The following is a 12,900-nucleotide window of genomic DNA, read 5'->3' on the forward strand; positions in this document are numbered from 1 at the left end:
TTTTTCAATGTTGGTTGGGGGGGGGGGCGCACAAGCAGTTCGCCTCGCCCGGAGCGCAAAGACGACTGGCAGCGGCCAGGCTGCTCCGCTCCGGCATATATAGGCACAGCCAGCTCTCCCGCCCTCTCTCCCCCTCTCCCCCTTTCCCGGCCGTCTCCTCCTCCTCCCCTCCCCTCTCCCTTCCCCCAGAGGAGGCTGGAGCGGGCGGGCGGGCAGGCAGGCAGGCGCGGCGCGGCGCTCCCGCTGCTGCTGCTGCTGCGTCTCGGGGTTGTCTCGGCCCAGCCGCGCCGCAGCCGCCGAGCGAGGGGCGCCTCCCCTTCCTCGGGGTCTCTGCAGCAGCCATGAGCGGCGGGGAGGTGGTCTGCTCGGGCTGGCTCCGAAAGTCGCCGCCGGAGAAGAAGTTGAAACGCTACGTGAGTGGCTCTTTTTTTGGGGGGGGTTGTTGTTGCGCCGGGTTCTCCGAGCCCCCCTTCCCGTGGTTGCCTTTCTCCCCTTCCCTCCCTGTTTCTTTTCACCTTTCTCTCTCCCCCCCCCTCGCCCTCTGGTCTCCCACCCAAGATCTTGCTTGAAGGCGCCTGGGGAGGGCTTGCCCTGGGCCGCTCCCCCGAAGGAGCCGGCCTGCCCGCCTGCCCGCAAAACTACTTTTCGAAAGTGCCAAACGCGCGATCCGGATTTTCGAGTCTTTTTGCAAAAAGTGCGTGGAGCAGACCGGACTTCTGGTTGTTGGCCGCAGACGGGGAGGGGAGGCCGGGCCACGTCCCCCCCCCCATTAGATTCTTCCAGGACACTGTGGTTGTTGTCTTCGTTGCTGGCTTGCGTGTAGCAAAGAAGGACCAGGGTGGTTTAGTCTACAGAGTGGTCAACCTTTCTGTAGTAGTTAATCAGTACCCGAACGGCGGAAGGTCCTGTTGGAACCTGGTGACCCTCTTGGTCTTAGGAATTCCACCAGCTAAACTGTAAAGGATGTCTGTTTACACTGATTTTTACCCTAAATCTGAAGTCTGTTTATAGAAAGCACTTCTGGGCACAAAATGAGATGCAGCTGTCACATGTGTGCCTGTGTCTTGTGGCATCGGCATGCCTGGTGCATGGAGGCTGTGGCCAGTTGTTGGCTTCTCACTGTATGTGTGCGCTGTAACGTGCATGGGTGTGTTTATTGCTCAGTTGCACATGCAGCAAACTTGGCCACCCTTGGAGAATCTGCCAGTACTGGGAACCCAGGGCATCCAGGCAATGCAGTGGGGAAGAATCTGTCACAGAAACATGAAAATCTGGTGAACTTAAAAATCCCCTTTCGCTGATTGGAATGTGTCAACCTACTTGAATTACGATCTTAATACATTTAGCAATCACAAACTATGCAAATGGTGGGAAAATAAAAGCATTTCCTGACACTGATTCTTACATTCATTGAAGGATATTTATCTTGCTCCAAAAGTATTGCTTCTGTAGAGAATATATACTGGCTGTGGCGCTAGTAGGGATGTAAATAATTTGGTGCACTTTAGTACCCTTAGCGCCATCCAGATAGCTGGACTTGGTACTTCTGGGGGTTATTTTTTTTAATCCCGTGCCTTCCCTCACCTGAAATTCCACTTTTTACTAATGCTATTTCGCAAGTCCAAGTGGTCAGTTTGCGTAGTCTGCAAGTTAGGCTGTGTCCGCACTGTCAAAAACCAACAGACAGAACATTTCACAAATGTCACAGTCAGATTCTAGTCTCTGTTTGCATGTATACACTTCTGTCATCTGAGTTCAATAAATACTGGCATTTTTAAAGAATGGTAAACTTTTAACCTGCCCATGTTTCCTTTTGTCTGGGTGACTGATCCTGACTAATGTTTGTCTCTCTTTCAGTTGTCATTGGGCTAGACAGTTGTGTTTATATATATATATACTGACACCCAAGTGAGCAAAATTGAGACTCCCAAATAGTTGAACTTTTTGAATAGTTACTGGCCTTTTCCTTCCCTTCCCTGTTGTTGCCTCAGGTTAACTGACAATTGTCTTGCAATATATCATGCTATTATTCACGTGGTTATTTATTCTTAGAAGAGGTAGGAGTGAATGAGAAGCCCCCTAACTACTTGGAAATATTGCCTCAGGCTCTGCTTAATGCCTTGATCCTATAATCAAACTGGAGATTGAAGTGGTTGCTATCTCAGGGTAAATGAGCCCCATTTTAAAAGATGGAGCCAGCATCAGCGTCTTGGGGTGGGTGAAATGCAGCTCTCATAACAGTTCATAGCAAGTGTTAACAGTGAGCAGAAATATTGAGTAACAGGATTGCTGACATGTGTAGGCAGATCCAAGGATGTGATTGTCAGTTTGGGTTAGCAGTTCCAAATAAAAAAATAATAATTGGGAATAGCATACATAGCAGACAAGCGCGTGAACCGCTATCTGGTTGGCGTTTAAATCCCTCAAATTATACAATAGAGGGAATGTCATCAGTATATACTCCTGGACTCTTCACTTGAATGAAAGACTAACATATTTCTTGTGGCACAGATTGTCTTGGACTAGAACTATCTGATACAGTGGGCAGTAGCCTATAAAAGCATACGCCATGAGAAATGCATTTGTGCTACAGTATTCTCCGTTTCCCCCCCGTAGCATGTGTATCCCCCTGCAGTTTGTCGTCTGAATTGTATGCATCATTGGGACCATTTTACTTTTCTACAAGCAGGTACATATAGTCGAGAAACTAAGTGTCAGAAATAACTGCATGAATCAGTCATGCAGTTGTTACCTTGTAAGAAAGTAAAGGTATCCAGTAGGTCTTGAGTTTTTCTTTTTTAACCCTTTGTGGTTGCTTAGTGGTCAGGTCATTGGTTGAAACAGATTTTCAGATACTCTCATCAGGAAGGAATAGCCTACCATTTGATTAGATCAAGGTGGGAAGGAAACGAGATAATGAAACTTGTCTGTGGCCAGGGAAGGGATACCATTTGATAAGGTGAATGGTTGGATGCTTTGCTTTTGATTGTTCCCAGACCTAGAAGCATTCAATTTAATAAAATGGGGTACATTTTTATCTTTTTTTTTTTCATTTTTCAAATACTTTTCACCATACTTTTGTTCAGCTTACCGTATTCTTCCTGATCTATTGTGAGGAGGATTCTGTCACCTGTAGTGTCTTTCAATTCAATTTTTATTTCTCTTTTGTATTTACTTGCTCTCCTACCCTTTTTTCTTGTTAAAGAGTTGTTTTGATTTAAGCAAAGAATTCCTTTGCAAGAAGCATTAAAATGTAATTGCCTTGCTGGAATCAAGCAACTAAAGTAAGTGTCTATGTTCTCTTTTGGAGCACTAGACTTGGATGTATGGAGAAAGGATTTTTTCCAGAAATGTTGGGATCATGCTTAAGAAACGTCCCAGCTATGGGTTTCTATGCACTGCATTCCCCAGTTGAGTTGAAGTGATGGCACTTACCATGCTTTGTAAATAACTAAATGTGGTGAGTACTTTGATGCCAGAGAATCCATTAAGAACATAAGAGGAGCAGTGCTGGATCCTACAACTTATAGTGCAATCTTATGCAGAGTTATTCCAGATCATGATGGGTAGCCGTGTTAGTCTGTCACTAGCAGTAGAAAAGAGCAAGAGTCCAGTAGCACCTTAAAGACTAACACAATTTCTGGCAGGGTATGAGCTTTCGTGAGCCACAGCTCACTTCAGATACAGCTAGAATGTGATTCCATCTGTCTGTAAGTAAGAGAACTGCTGCTCTTAAATCAGCAACTGAATGACCTGGAAGGTTAAAATGTCCCCCCACTGGTTTCTGAATGTTGTGGATTCTGATGCCCTTCCACCCTCTACATTGGACAAACAGGCCAGTCCCTGCGACAAAGATTAAATGGACATAAGTCTGACATCATAAATCTGACATAAGTGTAGCAGTTCACTTACAAAGGGATTTCAAAGGGAGATTAGAAAGAGAGACTGCTGAATTACAACTAATAATGAAGCTCCTGGACTTAATAGCATTCTATGCATTCTCCTGGACTTAATAGCATTCTATGCATTCTCCTGGACTTACTAGAGATCTGGGATTCCTTTCTCATAACCAATGCTAATTTCTCCACGCCTGCTACCCCTCTGCATATCACGCCTAATCCAATCATGCCTGCTAATGTCATTTACTTGCTTTTGACATTTACACTGCCATTGTGTGTCTAATTCACTCATCTCTACTGAAGGATAGATGGAATCACATTCTAGCTGTAGTGAGCTGTGGCTCACGAAAGCTCATACTCTGCCAGAAATTTTGTTAGTCTTTAGAATTATTCCAGTCTAAACATGTTTATTTCAGTGGGCTTAGACTGGAGTAACTCCGCATAGGTCTGTACTGCCAGCACATTTGATGTTTCTGGGAAGCCCAGAAAAAGGGCATAAAGACAATCTTTCTCTTTGGTTCTGTTTCTCCTCCAGCAGCTGGAGCATACACTTTGTGAACACAGTTCCATTTAGGCAGTATTGCTTATTATTTTGTTGTTAAGTTTTTTTATTTTCAAAACATCATATTAAACATCAAACACAAAAACATACAGCCCATACACAAACACAATACAAACAGAAATGCCTTAGCTTTCTAATCTAAGACACAACAAACATTTATCTGGGTGTATCTATGCCATTCTTGTGTCTTCCAACGTTCATTAAATTACAATTTTGTCCTGACAGAAACACCAGGAAGAAAAGAGGGTTATTTGTAATTTGAATTCTATAATATATATGTTCTATAAAGTAGATACAAAGAATAATTATTTTTTACTCATTATTATTAACCAACTGGGGGAAATGACAGGGGGGGGCAGTCTGGAAATCCCCTCCCCCCAATCTTCCTATCCTGGATTCTATTTCAATAGCTTAAGCTCTTTTTTTGAAGTGATTCCGAACATTCAGTGGTTCTTGGAGCGTATTCAGTCTTTCCTTAGGCTGTTTGGTGCGTGCGTGGAGGGAAGTTCCTTAGCTTGATTTACAAAGTCCCAGTATTCTGTAATTCGCTTAAATACATCTCACACAGTTGTTCTACTACATCTCGTGGCAGCAGATTCAATAAATTGCATGTAATGTAGATGTGTGTGTGTAAAGTGCCTTCAAGTCGCAGCCGACTTATGGCGACCCCTTTTGGGGTTTTCATGGCAAGAGACTAACAGAGGTGGTTTGCCAGTGCCTTCCTCGGCACAGCAACCCTGGTATTCCTTGGTGGTCTCCCATCCAAATACTAACCAAGGCTGACCCTGCTTAGCTTCTGAGATCTGACAAGATCAGGCTAGCCTGAGCCATCCAGGTCAGGGCTGTAATGTAGATACCACTTAATTTTCTTCTGTTCTGCATGTACTGCTTGTTAACTTCATTGAGTGCCCCTGAGTTCTAGCATTATTACAAAAGGAGAAAACGTTCTGTCACGTTTCTTCAAGCCATGCATAATTTTATAAGCCTCTGTTGTGTCTCCTCATAGTTATATTTTCCTAAGCTAAAAGCTGAACACACATGAAGCTGCCTTATACTGAATCAGAGCCTTGTTCCATCAAAGTCAGTATTGTCTACTCAGACCGGCAGCGGCTCTCCAGGGTCTCAGGCGGAGGTCTTTCACATCACCTACCTGCCTAATCCCTTTCAACTGGAGATGCCGGGGGTTGAACCTGGGACCTTCTGCATGCCAAGCAGATGCTCTACCACTGAGCCGCAGTCCCTCCCTGGGACTGCAAATGCGTTAGGCCTTCTCCCTTAGGTGCTGATCCCTTGATTGTTGCTGTTTGAAAAAGTTTCAGAAAGGAACATACGTTTTTAGATGGGAGCCCAGAACTATAGATAGTATTTGAAATGCAGGGTAGCATAGATTTATGTAGTGTCGTTATGCCATTCTATGTTCAGTCCCTTTAATAATAAACCCCAACAGGGAATTTGCCTTGTTTGCTTCTGTATGCATGACCTAACATTTTCACTAAGCTTTCAAGATATTTTCTGGAAAGTTGCAGATGGTTCAGATCCCATTGGTGTATAGTTAATGCTCATCACTGTACATTTACAGTGATTCTCATATTGTGGTCCTTAGTTGGTTTAGAGAGACCTTTTTGAAGCTCTTCGCCGCTTAAGTTGTTGCCATCCTAGATAATTAAAATTACTCTGCTACTCACCCCTGACTTCAGATAATCCATTCATAAATTAAATAACAATTCAAATCCAGGGTGAACCAACATTGTGTACATCGCTCCATTTTGCAAACTGTTCATTTATTCCTTTCTTTCATATCTTATTTTTAGTAATTTATAATTCCACAAGAGGACCAGTCCTCTCATTCCTTTATTGGAATACCATTCCATTAATGGAATAATTATTCCATTATTCCATACCGCTCCAAACCACCGCTTTTAACCACTGCCCCATGCTGGCATCACTTGAGATTTGGGGATGGTTTTACAGTACGGTAATCTAGACTCATCTTTCAGAGGAGCCGTCAGCGTAGCAGTAGAACCACCCTTAATTGTCTCTCTGTACTTCTTGGCTTATCTGGGTCATTCACTTTAGCTTGAAGAGAATTTCCCCTAAGATCAGGAGCTCCTCCCACAAAGCACACACCCACAACCTCTCCCCAGCAGGCAGATAGTCACACATATAATACTTTTTGCGCAAAACACTGGATAGCTCCGTCTGCCCTGCTGCTGCCTTTCTAGCTTTAGAACACTTTGACCGCAAATAAAAGTCAATCAAATCACTGGTGCACACTCTGCAGCTTGTGGCTCTTTTAATTTTGGATTCGAGAAGTTTTCTCTGTGCCTCCAATGGCTCACCTGTGGGTACACCGGAAGCGATGCAGCACTAGTGATGAGTTGGGGTTAAAAACCATAGAGAAAATTCCATGGTGGATCAAAAGGCACTGAAAGGAAGGAAAGGGCATACAGTAGATATTTGGCTTTTTGTTGTTTAGTGGTGATGGCAAATGTGGTGCTGTGTGAGCTGTGAAGTTTGTACCACTGCTGATCTGGTGTTTATAATTGGGTGTGTACGCATACAAGTCCTATGGTGTAAGGTTTAAACGCATCTTGTTTTTCAGCTTGGTTTGTGAGATGGAGACAGAGCCTTTTTTGTCCTGTTACTCAAGTCTAACATACGCCGAAGTCAGCTGGCTCTTTATGTTTCTTGATAGTTTGTTTCTAGGGTTCCTTTGCAGTCTCCCATTATGTATGTACCTGCGGCTATCTCCCCCCCCCCCCAGTTTCTCTTGTAGCCTGTTACAGAAAGAGGACCTTATTTCAAATGGGTGCATGGCTAGAGAGCCAGTGTGGAGTAGTGGTTGAGAGCAGTGGACTCGAATCTGGAGAACCAGGTTTGATTCCCCACTCTTACACATGAAACCAGCTGGGTGACCTTGGGCTGGTCACAGTTCTCTCTGAACTCTCTCAGCCCCACCTACCTCACAAGGTGTCTGCTGTGGGGAGAGGAAGGAAAGGTGATTGTAAGCTGGTTTGATTCTCCTTTTTAAAAAAGGTAGAGAAAATTGGCATATAAAAACTTCTTCTAGTCCCACAACTTTTCAGCCCAGCTGGATGACTTTGTGGCTGTGGAATGTATACTTCAGCATGTGTGAACAAGATCTGTCTAGAAGTGATTAAAGGGCTGTTGGGGCACATAACTGTCTGATTTCCTTTAAGTTCTGCTAAGTTGACTTCTTCCATCCTTTATTCCTCCCAGTGGACGACCTTTATCAGTTATGTTATTTCTTCCCTTGTAGCTTTCCCCCCACTTTAACTGTGTGTTGGCTTTATCCCTTTCAAACTTGTCTTCAGTCTAGTTTAGGGAAAGTTGCAACTCGTTGGGCTTAACTGTCATAGTAGAGCTGAGAAACCGGATGTCGCTACAGAATTATCTCCTTAGGAATCACCTCTTAATGCCTTTGGTTTAGCTTGAAATGTTTAGGTCACACTTCCTTCACTATGCACAAGTGCCTGGATCTCTCCCCCATTTTCTTCGTGCACCATTCCTGGGGTTCTTCTGTGTTCACTGACATCATTATTGGAAAAAATATCTCTAGGATATTTGGATATCTGGATCTTTTGTTCTTCCTACCACAACAAGGACAAGATTGGCCAGAATGGGTTTTTGGGGAGGAGGGGGAGATGTGATTGTTCCCCAAAGCACTTCTCTTTGCTCGCAATCTGTCAGGAAGTTTGCTTTGTGTAGATACGCTGTCCAGGTTTTGTGGGGCTGAAAACTTTCCTGTGGATTGTGTTTTATGCACTGAAAATAAGAGAATCTGGATTATGGAAATAATTACGGTTTGGCATGATCTTCATCTTGGCTATGTTTTTCACTTTTTGGTGCCTTGACGTGCTGCTTATCTGGGACTTTTGTAATGTACCTTTTGTGTAAACAGGTGCAGTATGGTTCCTTGTTTTTTTTTAATGGTACCTTCAAGTTTCATGAGAATTTGATTTCTTCCCTGTTCCAAACAGAAGAGTCATTTCTAATGCCAGGTTTTTGCAACAGGATTACTTGTTCTCTTCCACTGATATTTGAGAGGCGCTCTTTCTTTTTTGCTGGCTGCATGCAGTTTATTGGAGAGAAGCTTTGCCCTTGGGATAGAAATGTTTGGATTACAAATTACGGGGGGGGGGGAGCTAGAGACAAGAAAATGTTTTTCTTTTTATAGCACCCTACCGTTTCTCCTGTGTAAATATTTTAATAGGCTACAGTAGATCTGACATTTAAATTGCATAAAACTGTTGCTTGTTTGCTGAGAGAGCAGATTTCTTGACGCAGGAATAGCAATGCTGTTGTACGTTAGCAGCTTTTTAGTGTTTTTGGAGGTACTGTCTAACCACATAGGGGCAGTTTGTATGCTTTTCGTACCAGAATAGGTTGGGTGGTATCTACATTGGCTAATGGGTGAAGTAGGCTTCCACGTTGGGTGTTGTTAATGAGGAAATACAGGCCTAGTTTACACATGCTTGTATTCTGCTTGGTGACTGTCAGCCAGATATGTAACTTGGTGAATCATTTAGTACAGTGTAACTCTATTGCCAGCATAGAAAAGCTCTCTTGAGTAATTCTGTTTTGCATAGTTTGAGGAAAGCCAGAGAGTGGGACCCTTCCTGATCTTTTCAGGCAGGCTGTTCCATAAGCTGAGGGCCATAATGGAGAAGGCACATTTATGGGCAGTTGTTGATTGTCCGGAGACGGGGTTCCCACCCCACTCTCTGGCCTTCACAGCCGGCTCTACGGAGCCGAGGCGTCCGTCCCAACCCCCAGAGGCCTCGGGCAGGCCCCGGACGTCGGCCCCCGCCACGGCCTTACCGGGGGCCCGTCCCTCTTCTTTTGCAGGGTCACGGCAGGCGGGGAGGCGAGGAAGGCGCGCCGGTTTCCCCGCCGCAGCAAGAGCGGGCCGAGGAGCGAGCAGCAGCGACCCCGGGATGGCGCAAAGCCCGCCTACCGCAGCTGCCGGGGCCGGTTTCCCCATCGCAGCCGGAGCAGGTCGGGGAACTGGCACCTGTGGCCCCAGAGGGGCGCGGAGCCCGCCCAACCCACCTACCGAGGCCGGGGTGGACCGGACCGGCCCTCAGCTGATCCGCGGGCGGGCCCGCATTCGACCAGGCCGCGGCCCCCGCCCTCCACCACGGGGCGGAGCAGAAGACGCCGGCTTGGGGGGAGGGCAATTTGGGTGACTTCCGGGTGGTGGGTTGGGGCGGGGTCTGGGATTGACTCTCGCTGCCTGGGAGAATAAAAGGGGGAAGAGAGGGAGCCGCCCGGGATGACTTGGGGAGGCCAGTGGTCGCTAGAGCTGAGGGCTCAGAGGCACCCTGGCCGACACCAGGGGAGAGACCAGCTCTGACTCTCCTTCCGATTGGTCTGAGGCGGAAGAAGTCATCTCAACCCCCTCCTTCTCACAAGCAGCGACCTCAGGCCCCACGGGAGGACCCCGCCCGCGTGACATTGATTTTGCCCATTTGCTGGTTGACACTTTTAGAAGACCTTGCTCAGATGAGTAAAGCTGTCGGGCGGTGCATATGGGGAGAGGTGGTCTTGCAAATATGCAGGTCCAAGGCCACGAAGGACTTTGTATATATAATAGTCAGTACTTTAAATTGAGCCCGGTAACTGATGGGTAGCCAGTGGAGTGACTGTAGAATGGCAGTAATATTCATGCTCCATCTAGCTCCCGATAATAGCCGAGCCATGGCATTCTGCACCAGCTAGAGTTTCTGAACTGATTTTGAAGGATAACCAATGTCCAGTGCATTACAGTAGTCTAGTGTGGATGTCTCTGTTGCATGGATCCAGGTGGCCGAATTTAAGTAAGGGGCTATCTTATGGACTAGGCTGAGTTGAAAGAAAATATTTTTGGCAGCTGCATTAACTTGCTTCTCCAGCAATAACACTGGTCAAAAGGCTATTCTTGGTTGATCTTATACTCTGCAGCCAGGTGTCAGCTCCTAAGACTATCATACCTGGGTCTGTTTAAGGTTTTATGGGCCAAAAATAGAAACGTCCAGTTTTGTTTAAATTTGTTGCAAAAGCTTTCATATGTTCATTTTCATTATTATGTTTTTATTCCCATTGTTTGCAAAAAGAAAAAAAATTGTCGTCCCCCATACTGTGGGTTATGGCAGCAGTTTTGGTAGCAGGCTTGCAGTAGCCAGCTGATGGTGGGAAGACAATTTCTCACCCTCCTCCTCCTCCTTTGCTGCCTCTGATGTTATTTTGTCAGTATTCAAGATGCTGGACCTCACTGCACCCTGCGAAATAATGTCAGACACCTCAAAGCTTTGCCATGTACGCTATCTTGAACTCCCTGGGGAAAGGAGAGGGTAAAGTCTATAGATATATTTCCCAGGGTGGATGGAAGCACTAGAGAAAATGGAGAGGATTTTATTTCTCACCTGTCAGCTGACCAGTCAGCTGGTTGGTCGCCACTTCTGAACTGAGCACAGTAAGTATAGGGGTAGGGGAGGAAGGAAGAGCTTTTCCTCCTGCCAGGCTCCAGGAAATCAAACGATGTCTGTTAATTTCCTCATTCATTTTCATTATCCAAACAAATTGGACTTCTCCAGTTCATTTTTCCATTCATCCAGTAATAGTTTTTGAAATTTATATCCCACTTTTCTCCCCAGTGGAAATCCAAAGCAGCTGATATCATCATTCTCCCACTTCCACATTATCCTCACAACAATTATCTTTTAAGGTTTTTTAGGCTGAGAGAGGGTGGTGGGCCCAAATTCACCCAGCAAGCTTCTGTTGGGGATTACAGGACTGTTTCTCAGATCCTACACTGCCACCATGTTGGTTGTCCATCCACATTCAAAACCTTGATAAATGCTTGAAAAACTGTAGGAAGCCAGTACAATAAAGTTTGTAGGGCAATGTAAAAAAATGATATACGGCACTTGCATTTGAGTACACCAAGAGCCAGTTTCTGAGAGCTTCATTTTTTATTTATTTATTAGGTCTATGACCGCAGTCTTGGACCAAGGGAGGAAGAAAGGAAGGGAGGGGAAGACGAGGGGGGATGGGAAGCATAATACATGGTATAATACAATCTTAAGTTAACAATGCTGAAAATTAGGCGTCAGCCCAATAGATAAAATTCCTAACTAAAATAGGGCAGAGCAAACTGACTAAAAGTTGCCAGAGGTAGGTGTTGAGAGTTCTTTCTTCTTAAGAGCAGCCACTCTGGCCAAAAAGCAGGCAACATTCGATGTGGCTGCACCATTAGTTGCCAAGCAAAAAAGGCAACACCCAGGCATGTAGAGGGAGGTTCAAGCTGGTGAGGATTGGAGCAATAAGAGCATCTCTATCTTGAGACCAGCGAGGACAGTGGAGCATCAAATGGTCCAATGTTTCAATTTCGCCCATGTTATATGGGCAGAGACGGTCCGGAAAAGGTATCCCGGTATATCTGCCCAACATGACCATGGATGGAAAGGCATTTAAACGAGCTAAAAGGAGAGCCCGACGATGTGAGAAGATTGAAACCGTAGAGTGAAACTCTGGAAGCTTCTCTGGTGGGGGGAGTCCCAAGACCAGACCGGAGCAAGTACGTCTGGCCCTCCCAACCGTACTGGCCCAATCTAACTCCTTCAATCTCTTCAAGATTGCCGCTAAATGAGATGGAACCAGGTTGCCAGAGGGAGTAGAGATTGGGAGTCCCAGTACTTTTAGTTTTTCCGCTAATAGATTCAGCCAGGGGTTGGGGGCCGGGTCCATAAGAGTAAGATGGAGAAATCCCGCCTGGGACGGGAGATTGTCATCCGGCAACTTAAGCCTAAGCTTAATTGCTCTCCTCCACGCACGCGCCTCAAGCGAGGGTTGGACCAATTCCATACGGAGGGCAGGCCCAGCAACACACCTCGGAGTTCCAGTAATTCTCCTGAGAAAAAGGCAGTCTAGCTTCTCATCCACGCCGGAAATCCAAATGTCTGCTCCATACAGAATCTGGGAAACCACCTTCGCGTTAACGACATCAATGGCAGACGGGATGTGCTTGGCCCCCTTGGTTCTAAATAACCTCTCTACCATAACAGTGGTGGATCTTGCTGTCTTCTTCACATGGTCCAGATGGGCAGACCAAGATAGGTTGTAACTGAAGACAATGCCCAAGTAGCGGAAGGTGGAAACCCATTCGAGTTGTCCGTTTTTGACCTTGAAAAACTGGGAGCCTCTTCTCTTGGTGGCAGAAAAGCGAAGCACCTTTGACTTGGCGTAATTCACAGTGAGTGCTTCTTGATCACAATATTCCAAGAAGAGATTGATAGTGGATCTCAGCCACACTTCTGATGTCGCCAACAAAACCGCATCGTCCGCAGAGAGCTTCATTTGTGAATCAGTTTGCAGCCCTTTTATCTGAACTGCAACCACTTATTTAAACCTTCTGATCTATACGTTGTTAACTTTTTG

The 12,900-nt window shown here is 45.6% G+C and overlaps 1 protein-coding gene across 4 annotated transcripts in view; it reads left to right on the forward strand.

Moving 5' to 3' along the window:
- Positions 1–340: 340 nt before the first annotated feature.
- GAB1 (GRB2 associated binding protein 1) overlaps positions 341–12,900 on the forward strand; it is a 98,172-nt gene continuing 85,612 nt past the window's right edge. For all 4 annotated transcript variants that reach the window (XM_056855587.1, XM_056855589.1, XM_056855588.1 and 1 more), the window contains exon 1: positions 341–413. In XM_056855587.1, coding sequence (XP_056711565.1) covers positions 342–413 — 72 coding nt within the window. In that variant the 5' untranslated portion in view covers position 341. The remainder of the gene's footprint in view (positions 414–12,900) is intronic.

The sequence above is a fragment of the Euleptes europaea genome, chromosome 9 (genome assembly GCF_029931775.1).
Source record: "Euleptes europaea isolate rEulEur1 chromosome 9, rEulEur1.hap1, whole genome shotgun sequence".
In the NCBI taxonomy this organism is placed as follows: Eukaryota; Metazoa; Chordata; class Lepidosauria; order Squamata; family Sphaerodactylidae; genus Euleptes; species Euleptes europaea.